This window comes from Piliocolobus tephrosceles, chromosome 3 (assembly GCF_002776525.5).
Source record: "Piliocolobus tephrosceles isolate RC106 chromosome 3, ASM277652v3, whole genome shotgun sequence".
Classification (NCBI taxonomy): domain Eukaryota; kingdom Metazoa; phylum Chordata; class Mammalia; order Primates; family Cercopithecidae; genus Piliocolobus; species Piliocolobus tephrosceles.
This window is the reverse complement of record NC_045436.1, coordinates 67,765,226-67,778,977: the sequence shown is the minus strand read 5'-3', so window position 1 is coordinate 67,778,977 and position 13,752 is coordinate 67,765,226. Positions and strand designations below refer to the sequence as shown.

The window sequence follows — 13,752 nt, the reverse complement described above, 5'->3', positions numbered from 1 at the left end:
CCTTATTTCCTTGCCTCTCCCTATGCGAATATAAAATATATTTTATGGCCGGCGCAGTGGCTCACACCTGTAATCCTAGCTCTTTGGGAGGCCAAGATGGGAGGATTGCTTGAGGCCAGGAGTTCAAGACCTGCCTGGTCAACATAGTGAGATCCCCATCTCTTAGGAAAAAAAAAATATATATGTGTGTGTGTGTGTGTGTATATGTGTGTGTATATACACATACACACTATATATATATATAAATGTTTTATTAAAGTTTATTTAAAATTTACTATATATAAAATGGTATGTTTCCAATATATTCTACCCCTATTCCCAACATATTGGGAAGTAGATGGAAAAATACTCCTGCCTTTTACAAAACTTAGTACACCTAGTTTTTCATGCAACAGATACTCAAATAACAACTATCCACGAGGCACAGTATGCTGGGTGTTACAGGGGATTGAGGGAAGAGAAAGAGACTCTGGCTTCAAATTACAATTTAAGGTAGAAATATAAAAACACACAAATAATTGTGAGCTAAGGCAAAATGTGACAAGTGCCTCAGGAGAGATCTAGGTGTCAAATGGGACTCAAAGAAGGGTCTCCTAGCTGATAGGAGGTGGAAGGGAGTCCTGGAGAATGCTTCGGGGAGAAGGTGACACCCACAAGTATCAAAGGATGGAAGGATTGTGAAAGGCAGTGACAAAAGAAAGGACAGCTTTTAGAATGAGAGAAAAGCTCAGCAGTGGGGAAATACAGGGCTTTCATAAACAGCAGATAAGCCAACATGGCTGGGTCTGAGAACACATTAAGCAGTAATGGGAGATGAGTCTGAAAAGGTGGGCTGGATGCAATGGAAGGATTTGCAGGGCCAGAAGGCACATGAGTAGTAGTAAAAAAGGAGCCTGAGCACAGGAGATCAGTGACACATGGAAATCCTTGAGAAGAGAGGTTAAATGACTAGAAAAGAGGCTGGGGAAAGAGAAGAGACTAGCAGAATGAGAATGGGATATCTGATTGGGAACAGAGCTGCACAGCTGCTCGCCTGCAGGGATGGCTGCCTCATCAACTTGGGCCTCTACCACACAGGTGAGGGTGACAAGCTCAAAAGCACAGAGGCTGAATTTAACTGCCTGTTCAGTTCTAGAGACTGAATATTAGGGATGGTTTATAGCAAGCTTGTCCAACCCACGGCCTGCAAGCCACATGTGGCCCAGGATAGCTCTGAATGCAGCCCAACACAAATTCATAAACTTTCTTAAAACATTATGAAATTTTTTTGCGACTTTTTTTTTTTTAGCTCATCAGCTATCATTAGTATTAGTGTATTTTATGTGTGGCCCAAAACAATTCTTCCAATGTGGCCCAGAGAAGCCAAAAGATTGGACACTCTTGGTTTATAGTATTATTTTGTTATCTTAACATGTCTCTTCTCCTACAGATTTCAGATCAAAATATTCTAAAATAATTCTTACTGTAATTAATGACTTGTTTGGAAAAACAAATATCACATTTGCTTTAGAAAGAGGAAGCTAAATTTACCCAGGCCTTTCATGGCCTTCCGAAGAGTTTCTGCATCAGCCCGCTCATCAAATCCAGGGAAGTCAGTTACAGTGCCTCTGAGAACCTAATTCAGGAAACACAGTGGTATTATTCATGTCATGACTAATACGACAAAGTAAATAATACAAACAGGAAACCGCTTGCCATATATCACATTCAGTCATTAAATAAATTTACCATTTGATAAGATTTGTGACCCCTTTTGAGCTGGGAAGTGAAGCATTTACAATGGGGATTGGCAGGACCAATTCAGCACAGAAGCTATCCTGACCACCTGTAATACCATCAGTGGGAAGGCTGGCTCTCTCTTCTCTATGACCAAACCCCACCAACACCTCCTGGTTCACAGAGGGCACTTCTTTGCAGGTTCCCTTCCCATTAAGTCTCACACCATTTTGATCTACAAGCATACTGAGCCCGCATTAAATCTTAATACCCTGTCCTGAGTACTCAATTCTAAGCAATGCTCCTGTTACATGCCTTTTCATCTAAGTCCTGTTTTTGTATACTTACTTAGGGACTTTATGATAACCCAGCAAAGCCTGAAATGATCGTTCATGTGTCAGAGGAATACAAATCTTTGAATTTAGAACTTTATAAAGGTATATTGGAAGACATTCTTCATAAAGCTTCCTGTTACACACTACTTTATCATATATATACACTGCTTTTAATAACCAAAATATCTTCATATTTCAAAAAAAGTTACTGATATCAATAGATCCTTAGAGTCAGAAGGCTTTACTAATACTGAGCCATAAAAGTTTATCTTACGCTAAATGGAGGCTCACAGAATTTACTTGACCGGTAAACGTTTTTGCATTCCCTCAAAACTCCTGCTTATGTACCATCTGAACTGAGAAACAAACAGCTAAAAGGACTGTAAAGCTAGCCTAGTTTACAATCTTACATGTCTTATTATAAATGCACAAAAGCACAGCCACCAAAAAGGAGGAAAGTTTCTTTTCCACCTTAGCCTCCGATTGTTGCATATGCCAACAATAACATAATACTAATCAAATTTTAAAAGATGACAACAGAGAGAGCGAGCCACGGTGAAGAACTTCCCCAGGACATAGTGTCAAAGATCAGTTCAGTGGCCTTCTCTCTGTAGTCGCACTAAATTAGGCTTCCTGAAAAAGTGGCACTCATGGATCCAGGAGATAACGACAAAGACTCTCTCTTTGGCCACACTTTGAAAGGCTCCCCTGAGCCCTCTTCTCAATTCGTCCTTGTCGCTGGGCCTCCTTTGCCTGCCTAGCAAGAAGCTTGCTAAGTCAGTTTAAGGAGGATACCCCTACTTTTGGAATCTGATCACCCTCTGTTATGAACTGAATATGTGTCCCCTCAAAATTCATATGTTGAAACCCTACCCCACCACATGATGGTAAATAGGAGGTAGAGCTTTTGCGAGATAATTAGAATTAGATGAAGTCATGAAAGCATGAAAGCAGGTCCCCCAAAATGAGATCAGCATCCTTGTAAGAATCCGGAGAGAGCTTGCTTCTCTCTGCTCTGTCATGTGAGGCTACAATAATGTCTAGAAGACAGCCCTCACCACACCCAACATGCTGGCACCCTGAGACTTCCAGTCACCAAAACTTTGAGAAATGAATTTCTTTCTTTATAAGCCACCCAGTCTATAGTATTCTGTTACAGCAGCCCAATGAACTAAGGCACCCTCTATATCTGATCAATTTCCTCATCCCCTTGCCCCTACATCTTATCATCCTGGCCTGCCTTCAGCAAGAATCCTATTAAGTCAGTTTAGAATCCTATTAAGTCCCCTTAACTTGATGTTTCGTCTTAGTAACTTTCCATCCACTGACCTCACTCTGCTTGTTAGCTATAAATCCACAGTTGTCTTCCCTGTATTCAGAGTTGAACCTAATCTCTCTACATGACTTACATTGTAATATTCTTGACTGAGGTCTTCCTTACCATCAGAATAACTTTTTCTTCAACAGTGGTCCTTACTCTTGTTCAAGAAGAGAAGACACACTGTTCTTTCCTCTGAACAGGGTCAGCTATGAGAGAACTTATGAGAAAACCTGACCTCATGAAGCCCCACATGACCTTAACTCCAAAGTCAAGTGGTATGATCATGAGGCCAAAAGAATACAATTCAAGAGAAAAAGAGGTGTTTCCAGGTTGATGTCCCAGCCCCAAGTTGTTGAAAGCACCACTGGTAGCAGCTTTCAACTGAGCTCTGTGCCTCAGCTAAACAAGGGACTGTGGCCAACTAGGAAAAGGGGAAGGGGAGCCTCTCTCCCACTTGTCTCGTGGAGAGGTTATGAAACTAAGCCAGAGCTTTTCATTCCACCAAGGGGGAAATCCACCCACAGCCAGGCTAGTCTCCATTTCCACCCCCATCTAAGGAGCACAGACACATAAAGACCAATAGATTCCCTGCCATTCACATTCATTCTATACCTTAATCCATATGAAACTGAATGGTTGAATACTGACAACTTCATAAAAGGAGTTATAGTTTAGAAGATAAATCTGAAGATTTGAGAAGATGATGCTTCAAAATTAAGTCTGGGTTAGGAAAGTTCTTTCTCTCAGATCAAGTTACAGCTTCTCTTTAATGAGACCACTTCAAATTGATCAATATCATTGTAAAAATGAAAAAACTCCACAAGTTTTCTTAATGTGAGAACTTAGAACTGAATGCTCCTTGCAGTTCACCTGTCTTTTTACTCATTGACTCACCATCTTTTGAATGCCTCCCACGTCCAAAGTATTATACTAACTACTAGTTAAGAGTCAGGATCCCTCAAGTTAAGTATGAAATGACAGGCATATAACTAATCAAGTGCAGCAGAATATGTACACACAGAGGCTGGATTAGGGCAATGTGAGCACATTTGAGAGAACTATATTGGGAAGTGTGAAAAGAGAAAAAATTCAGGAAAAAAATTCCAACGACTCTTGAAAGTTGCCTGTGAATTTGCCAGGCCAATCTGGTACTTTGGATAAAGAGTTAAGTATTTCAACAAGCAGTAAGGTTGAAAGAAAAACAAGGGAAAGGTCGCAGTGAAGGGAGGGGAAGGGGATAAAAGCCATGCTAAAATGTGCAGACTTCATCCTGTAGTCAACAGGAAGCCACTGGAGGACACTCAGGCAGGGAAGAACAATGTCAACTCTCCACAGCAATATGCCTCTGGCAGCAGTGGACACTATGGAACGGACTGTGCAAGAGTGACAAGAAGACTGCTTAGAAACTAACAACACAAAGAAGGAAAGGAAGATCTAAACAAAGGCAGGGACAGAAACAGGCCCCGGGTAGACAGGAACTATTTAGGATGATTCTGTTTTTTGGATGAGAAAAAGGATGGCTGGCTTTGCATTTCTCCACAGTAGGCTTGTGAGTTGTCAGCATACACGGGTAGTAGCTGGAGGAGGCCACCATGCAAGACAATATTAATGGGGTGAAAAGAGCCAGAGGAGAAAGAAGGGGAAGGTGACCTACAATCAGAGTGGCAGCTAGTATCTGCCGAGTGCAGCAATGCACCAGGCACCATGCACAGAGCTTCACACAGATCATCTCAGGGAAATCCCATCTTACAGACAAAGAAACATACTGGCTCAGAAAGGTTTTAGCAAATGAGTCACCCAAGTGACCATCAAACAAGCAAGTAGCAGAGATGGGACTTGAAGCCACAGGACCTTGACTCCTGGGCTCTTACCCATGAAGCTACACTGCCCTCCCAAAGGCAAAAAGAAAATCCAAGGAGGGTGATGGCATGGAAGCTAAAGGAGACAAATGTTCCAAGAGGAAAGAAAGAGGAGGCTGTGTCCAATACCACTGGAAGTCAAGGAAAAGCTAAGACTGAAAGGGTCCACTGGATAACTAGGAGGTCTTTGGTGACGTTTAATAATCTGGCTATAGGACACTCAGGAATGAATTGAGGGAAAGACTGTCTCAATGAAACAATAGTTTGCAAACCAGGCTTTTAAAAATACAGTTAAGAAAAAAAAAAAAAAAAAAAGGCTTGATCCAGTTTATAGGCTATGAAGAAAATTCTGGAGAGACAGAGAGGTTAAAAACAGGGAGAAGTTAGAAACAGAAGAGACACGAGGGATTTGCCTAAAGAAAAAAGGTATCTGACACCAGAGACTGAAGGAAATTGGATGAAAGATGAATGGAAGAAAAGCATCTAAAAATCTCACCTACTAAGTATGAAGGAACAACTGCTGGTCCTCTTTTTGAGAGCTTTCTAGAAATTGTGAAACACTTTTCCTACATTCCATATAATCAGAGTCACCCACCAAGGATGACAAAGCCACGTAGCAGTATTAAGAGACCAGATGTGAATCAGAGAAATGAGTCAGAAGGGCAGAACCCTTGTTTGGACATCCTGCCCAAACCCCATCGCTGCCCACACAAAACTGTCTGCAAATGTGACTTCAAATGACTCATTCAAGAGGGCTTCCCCTGTTTCCTGGAGTCCCCACACTTTATGCAGATTAATGCCAACTCTTAAGTGGGTACTGTTCCCTCACCCATTCACCCATCCTCAGTTCATCCTCAATTCCCTTTATCTGCTTAAACCAATGCCTTAGGAAGAGAATTATAATATATTCTTAGATAATACTTGGCCAAAATATACAATTCACTCTTTTAATTCTCACCTTCGAAAATATCCATTCTTTAGGTCTATAATTGTGTTGGCTTTTTTTTCTCTAAATGAAAGTTCTTTACCCGCAAAGACTAGGTATGCCAAAATAAAATGAATAAAACCAACCAAACAACAAGGGAAGGGTTGCTTTTCTAGACACAGAACTTAGACATAAATAACAATTTCAAGTTTAAAGATGAGAAAGTATTCACCTGTCTGGAACATTTTATATAAAGCTTTCCTGAAGACACAGAAAAGGACTAAACTCTCTTTGTTCTCCAGTTCCATGTAATCAATATTTACTCAAATACCCGCCCCCCACCCCGCCCGCCACGCCGGCATTCCACATAATATTAATTAGGAGCTGGAAATCATGAAGCAAACCACAAGCTGAGCAACTGCTAAGCCACTATGCAGTTATTTTTAAGGGTGGTTCTTCTGAGCCTCAGGTTTCCAAAGACCTTGGAGCCACTCCAAAAAACAGGAAGCTGGGAAGACAATTGCCTTCCAACTCCATGTGTATACACCAGGGCCCTACCTTATGTACGTACTAGGGGCCCGTTAATATTTCCTGCAATAATGGTTCCCACTAATAAGAAAATAAACTGTTTATCACTGTACTACGAAAAAAAATAAGAGCATAAAAGAGGGAAATGTCTGTGTGACCTGATTATGCTTTGAGCTGCAAGGTAAAATAAATATCAGGGAAAAAATTAGGACCTCCAAGAAGACTGAGGAGTACAAACACATCAGAGGTCAGAGACATGCTCTCAACCCCCAATCCTAACCCTTGCTCTAATCCCAACTCAGAAAAAGTGAATGTTATACTTCAAAGCGTTAAACTCGAACTAGTCTATTGCTTACTTTTGTGTAATTTCCTTTCCTTTTCATGCTCCTTTTTACTTGTTTTTGCTTCTTTCCATTTGTCTATCCATCCTACTACCTCTGACCTGTTTGTTAAAATCAAATGCAAGGGAGAAAAAAACATCACTGGAGAACAGACTAAGTTGTTTGCATCGTGGTAGAAAAGAAGGTTTTGATAACAAAGTAAAGCTTTGTAAAATGATATAAATTTTTGTTGTGTATTTCTTTAATGCTCTGTGTTTAATGTTGTGTCTCTTTACCAGTGTAAGAATGACTTCCCTTGGCAAACACCAATAAAATGGAAAGTTAAATTGTGTGCTCCTACAAGTTGCCCAAGAATAACTCCAGTGATGTCTTGAGTGAGTTCAAGTGAGCAGGTGGCACTGGCCACACTGAGTTCACACTGGAGGTCAGAGGAGAGTGTGCTATTTTACCAAACTGTTCCATTGGGCATTCCATGAATAACATTTAAAAAGTTCTATCAATAACCAATTCATTCACACTGGCACTTCAAAAACAATCACGGGTATAGATTTCTCATATTAGAGAAGAGTGTATACAGATTCACAATTTCATTTCCTTTTGTATCTAAACAAGGGGCACAAATCTAATGAACATGGCTGTTCCTAGACAAAGGTAGGAAATAAATCAGCTTCAAATCTTTTTTAGTGGAAGAGATAAATAATATATAAACAAATGGATCTGGCCAGATGCTGTGGCTCACGCCTATAATCCCAGCACTTTGGGAGACCAGGGCACGTTAGGTCAGGGGTTTGAGACTAGCCTGTGCAACTTAGCATAAACCCCGTCTCTACAAAAAATACAAAAATTAGCTGGGCACCACCACACCCCACTATGGTCCCAGCTACTCATTCAGGAGGCTGAGGTGGGAGGATCACTTGAACACTAGAGGCAGAGGTTGCAGTGAGCCCAGACAGTGCCACTGCACTCCAGCCTGGGTAACAGGGTGAGACTCCGTCTCAAAACAAAACAAAACAAAAACAAACAGAACCTACAGAAATAAAAGAGCATTTAGAGGACTTAGAGATCATATATACCTTACTATTTACTAGATAGTGCCATCTGAGTGTTTTCTAAGAAACTCAAATTCAACATATCCTCTACTGTTTCTTCCCTGCCTCAAACCTGCATTTTTTTTCCAAAAAAAAAAAAAAAAACCCACCCACACACAATCAACCATGGTCAAGCAAGCCAGTCCTGTGACCCTCCCCTGACCCTTTATCAGTTAACAACCACCCCACTCAAGTATCAAATTTGCCCTCCCTCCCCGACAGGCCCCTCCTATCTAAAACCTGAGACACTGCCTACTTTAAGCCTTTGAGGTCTCACTGGGATTACCACAACAGAGCCTATGTGGTTTTCCAATACTCAGCTTCCCTCTCCCTTCTCTCAACCCCCACTCCACCACCCTGCCTTTGCCTCTTCCAGAAATGTACCCATCACACTGGCCCCAGGGTGAGCTTTGTTTAATATAAATCTGACAGTTGCACACCTCAACCGGCACCTCTTTGATAGCTCTCTATTACCTATAAAATGGTTCATAATCTTTAGTGCTGGCTCCTGTCTACCTATCTGGCATTCCTTTCCAAGACAGGGCTTGATTTCCCCACCTCACTGCAGTTTCATTCCATCATGCTAAACTCTTTTATACCCCTAAGTATTTATTTCCTGTTGTTGCCTCTCAGTATAATGGCTTCCCTCCTTTGTCCCATACAAAGAATGCCAGCTAAGTAACCTCAATTTCCCCTGCTATGAAACAAAAATAGTAATACCTATTTCCAAAACTATGTTATGAGGACTAAATAATGCACACAAGAGACTTGGCAATGCATCTATTATATCAATAAATATTAGATCCATTTCCCACTGCGCTCATGTTTAACAATACTTGGCACACAGCGAAAGTGCAAAAGCCTCATACATTCATGAATGCATGCACAGATGAAAAAGAGAACAGTTAAGAACTAGTGTCCGGCCGGGCGTAGTGGCTCATACCTGTAATCCCAGCACTTCGGGAGGCCGAGGCACACGGATCACTTGAGGTCAGGAGTTCGAGACTAGCCTGGCCAACAGCGAAACTCTGTCTCTACTAAAAATACAAAAACTAGCCAGGCGTGGTGGCACATGCCTGTAATCCCAGCTACTCGGGAGGTTGAGGCAGGAGAATCACTTGAACGCAGGAAGCAGAGGTTGCAGTGAGCTGAAATCATGCCACTGTGCTCCAGCCTGGACAACAAAGCGAGACTCCATCTCGGGGGGGAAAAAAAACTAGCGTCCAAAGAAATGAAGCCAGGAGTATAATTTCTTGCAATTAATCAATTGTTTACATATTATGTAAATTACTACACTGAAAGACTGGGTCTAAGAAGTACTTAAAGCAAAGGTCTTAGGAGCCCTAATTTTTAAAAACCAGATGCATTTGTGAAATTTTAGAATAGTGTGAAGGATATATGAATAAAATGGATTTCAGGAATGAATCTATGCTGTAAAAGCATTGTTATATTTTACCATTTTGAACTTTTTTTTTTTTTTTGAGACGGAGTCTTGCTCTGTGGCCCAGGCTGGGGTGCAGTGGGCGGATCAGAGTTCACTGCAAGCTCCGCCTCCCGGGTTTACGCCATTGTCCTGCCTCAGCCTCCCGAGTAGCTGGGACTACAGGCGCCCGCCACCTCGCCCGGCTAGTTTTTTGTATTTTTTAGTAGAGACAGGGTTTCATCGTGTTAGCCAGGATGGTCTTGATCTTCCGACCTCTTGATCCGCCCGTCTGGGCCTCCCAAGGTGCTGGGATTACAGGCTTGAGCCACCGCGCCCGGCCATCATTTTGAACTTCTAAGTCATTAAAAGAAGAAAGCCGGACTGCCTGCCTCTAACTAGCTTGATCACCTGTGTAGGCTTTCTAAGGAGAACTGGATATTAGATAAGGAAATTAGGGTTTGCTGAATGCCAATGAATTGCTCAGTGGCTTGCAAAGCAGCCAAGTAGTTTTGGATCTAGTTCTTTCTCAGCAGCCAAAATGAACTTAAGAGTTAAACAGATAAGGAACTGAGAGAGACCCTCAGGAGCAGCACAGGCCATGGATAACAGGTAACCCTGATCTAAGATCCCAAGAGTGAACATTAGCTCCAGAGAGACTTGACTTTAAAAATGAATGGCATGAAAAGATGCAATCAATATCTAGTCAGCTCCTCTGGAATGAGCTTCATCTCAAATTTATTTATTTACATTTATCCTGCTTGCTTGGAACAGGGCTTTTTAAAATTATTATAATAATTTTAAACCAAACGAAAATATTTCTGATCAAACCTTGTAACTTAAACATATATCACAGAGATAATTCTGATGTTCATGAAGTTTCTAATGAACAATTATGTAGCCTAATTTTGCCTTCATGACATTCTTAACTGCTCAGATGCCGCACCCAACTTTAACAATAAACTTTTTTTTTTTTTGAGACGTAGTCTTACTCTGTTGCCCAGGCTGGAGTGCAATGGCACGATCTCAGCTCACTGCAACCTCTGCTTCCCGGGTTCAAGTGATTCTCCTGCCTCAGCCTCCTCCCGAGTAGCTGGGATTACAGGTGTGCACCACCATGCCTGGCTAATTTTTGTATTTTTAGAAGAGATGGGGTTTCAGCATGTTGGTCAGGCTGGTCTGAAACTCCTGACCTGGTGGTAATCTGCAGCCTCGGTCTCCCAAAGTGCTGGAATTATAGACATGAGCCACCGTGCCTGGCCAATACTAAATATTTTAACAAAATGTTTTACTTTCATGATTTCCAAGAATAACTAGTAACAAAACTAGAGCAAAATTTAACACTGTGTATCTTTTTTAAAACTAAGTTTTATGATGAGTAAAAACTAGTTTTGATAGAAACCAGTCTTGGTATTATACTGTCATAGGACTCAGGTACATAATTTTATATGCAAACCACCATTCTAGGTTTTGTATACACATGGCCTTTATGATACTAATCATTCCTTGAAATTATTAAAATTAATGTCCACAACCGGAAAATATGTTCACTTACACTGTTTGGGTAAACAGTCTACATGATGAAAAGGAATTGATGGGACCTCAGACATCACGGGGGAACTTACAAGAGATTCAAGAAACTGCCAAATGAGCAAAGATAGAGGGAATTATTATTCTGTGCTTGTTAAATCTTCATGTACCTCACCACACCAGCATATCAAGATAGGAAAAATATTTCTCAGGAAAGGAAAGCTAATTCCGCATAAAAGTATCCTTTCTATGGAGAAGAACCTAAAGCAAACTTTCCACTTGAAGTAATATGAGAACTGTTTTACTGTAACATTTAAGTGCAAAAGAGAAGGTAAGAATGGGATCACTGTATAAGTTTACTAAAGTAACCAACTCATCTTAATCCTCCCATTTTCACTTGGAAAGGACCAAGAAACCTTATTCAATTTTGATAAGTCAATCTGATAAAAAGTGAACTATAAATAAGAGAGAACATTGTTTTAGCAGTTAAAACACTTGTTTAAAAAAAACCATCTGGACTCTGACAAGCCAGTTAGATTGACAAGATCTGTGAAATCTGTATAACACGGTCAATATTTAAAGACCTTAAACTATCTTCTCTTTCCTACATTTTTGATAAATATTAATAATAGTAAAGAAGCCAGGCGCAGTGACTCAGGACTGTAATCCCGCCGAGGCGGGAGGATCACTTGAGGCAAGGAGTTTGAAACCAGCTTGGCCAACATGGTGAAACTCCGTCTCTACTAAAAATACAAAAATTAGCTGGGCGTGGCGGGGCGCCTGTAATCCCAGCTACTTGGGAGGCTGAAACACGAGAATTGCTTGAACCCGGAAGGCAGAGGTTGTAGTAAGCGAGATCACTACATCACTGGACTCCGGCCTGGGCGACAGAGCGAGAGTACCTCTCAAAAAAAAAAAGGAAAAAAAAAAACAGTAAAGAAAGCCTGCAGTAGATTATCAATTTCTGAAACAGTCCCAAGTCTCAAGGCAATTCAATTGAGAATTCGTTCCACGAGTTCATTGCTTAAGAAAAACAGCGCTTGTGTTTAATCTTTTGCATTAAAAAAAAAAAAATCAGAGCCTACAACCTACAGTTTATTTTAGTAAAACTGGGCTGAGCAACTGGAAAAAGCCAATGCTCCATCACAGTATTAAAATACAGAAAACTTTGCGGAAAAAAAATAAAGGAAGTCAAGGAGGGGGGAAAAATGCGTTCGCCTCACATGACCACGATGAGCTGTTTTTGCTCTGGTTCTAATCTGAGCGACTCTGGATTTTGAGGAAGGCCCACTTTTACACATTCACTCATGAAAAGGGAGCGCACACAAATCCGGCCACGTCACCAGCTGCTGCGCGCGAAGGCAGCTTGGCGGCGTCGGTGCTGGTTCCGGCGGGCGCTCAGCGAGGAGAACCGGGACACAGGAAAGGGGGCGGGGAAGCAAAGGGGGAACAAGAAAGGTGGAAGCGATGTCCCCAAAGCAGGTTCCGTTTCCTCCTAAACTTTTTGGCCTTCAGACAAATCGTAAAAGTCCCTCGTCGCAGCATACAAAGTTGTGCGTAAATCCAGCGCGGTGCGGGGCGCACGGCCTTACCTGTGCCATGGCGACGAGTCAGGCCAGGGGAAGGTGAAGCAGGACTGCAAAAGAGAAGAGACCTCGAGTTTAGCGCGCCACTAGCAACTTGCGCCCTCCCCAAGCGCAGGTCCGCGGGGAGGCGCTAAGACAGCCCGGAGGGCCCCGCCACGGGGCCGACCCGCCCTCTCGCAGCTACCAGGACAGCTCTCGGCCGAATGTCCGCGTGAACCCAGTGCCCTGCGACCCCGCTCCCCTCTCCAGAGGGAGGCCTCTCCCCGGGCTGCGGCCACTCACCCAGACTGTGGGACCCAAGTGCCCCGAACCACCGGGAAAGCGGCGGAGCGCCGGGCGACGGTACGCTGGGCAACGCCTGGATGAGGACGCCGAAGGATCGGGCAGCTGCACTGAGACTGATCCAAGCAACGGAAACGCCAGCGGCCCCGCCCCGGCCCTGCCCGGCTTGGCCCGGCCCACCCCCTCCAGGGACTCAACCGCAGGCAGGCCGCGCCAGCCCGGCCCGCCCCTGCCACGGCCTCAGCGCGCCTGCGTGGATCGCGGCTAGTCCCAGTCGGTCGCCCGCGGCGTGGACTGTCCCGCCGCTCTCGCGGGCCTGGGTGGGGCGCGGCCGCAGCGCTGCTGGAACCAGGAGGGGGCGGCCGCTCCCCCGAGGGCCCCAGGGACAGTCTTGTCCTCGCCCCGAGGGAAGGGCACGGGGAGCTGTCCAGGACTCGGGGTTTTGGAGGTGCTTGAGCCTCCATGCCTTCTGTGACCGTAGGAACCGTAGCCTCACTTGGGTGCTCGACAGAGCAGTGCATGGGCGTCTTTTTGGAGGCGAGACAAAATCATCGCAGCTAAGGACAGCGCGCCTTTGTCGATGGGTTAGAAAAAACGTGAAGGGAGGGCCATTTCCCCAGTTGTTTTTGTTTCTGTTTTGTTTTGTTGGTTTTGTTTTGTTTTGTTTTGTTTTTTGAGACGGAGCCTCACTCTGTCGCCAGGCTGGAATGCAGTGGGGCTCACTGCAACCTCTGCCTCCCGGGTTCAAGTAATTCTCGTGCCTCAGCCTCCTAAGTAGCTGGGATTACAGGCGGCCGCCACCACGCCCAGCTATTTTTTGT

The 13,752-nt window shown here is 43.4% G+C and overlaps 1 protein-coding gene across 1 annotated transcript in view; it reads right to left on the bottom strand.

Annotated features, from left to right (window-relative positions):
- Nucleotides 1–13,177, bottom strand: part of ANXA5 (annexin A5) — a 30,431-nt gene extending 17,254 nt beyond the window's left edge. Inside the window, exons 1-3 of the mRNA XM_023217536.2 lie at nt 12,932–13,177; nt 12,656–12,699; nt 1,531–1,615 (exon numbers count right to left, since the gene is read on the bottom strand). Of these exons, the coding sequence (XP_023073304.1) occupies nt 1,531–1,615; nt 12,656–12,664 (94 nt within the window). The 5' untranslated portion in view covers nt 12,665–12,699; nt 12,932–13,177. The remainder of the gene's footprint in view (nt 1–1,530; nt 1,616–12,655; nt 12,700–12,931) is intronic.
- Nucleotides 13,178–13,752: the final 575 nt, after the last annotated feature.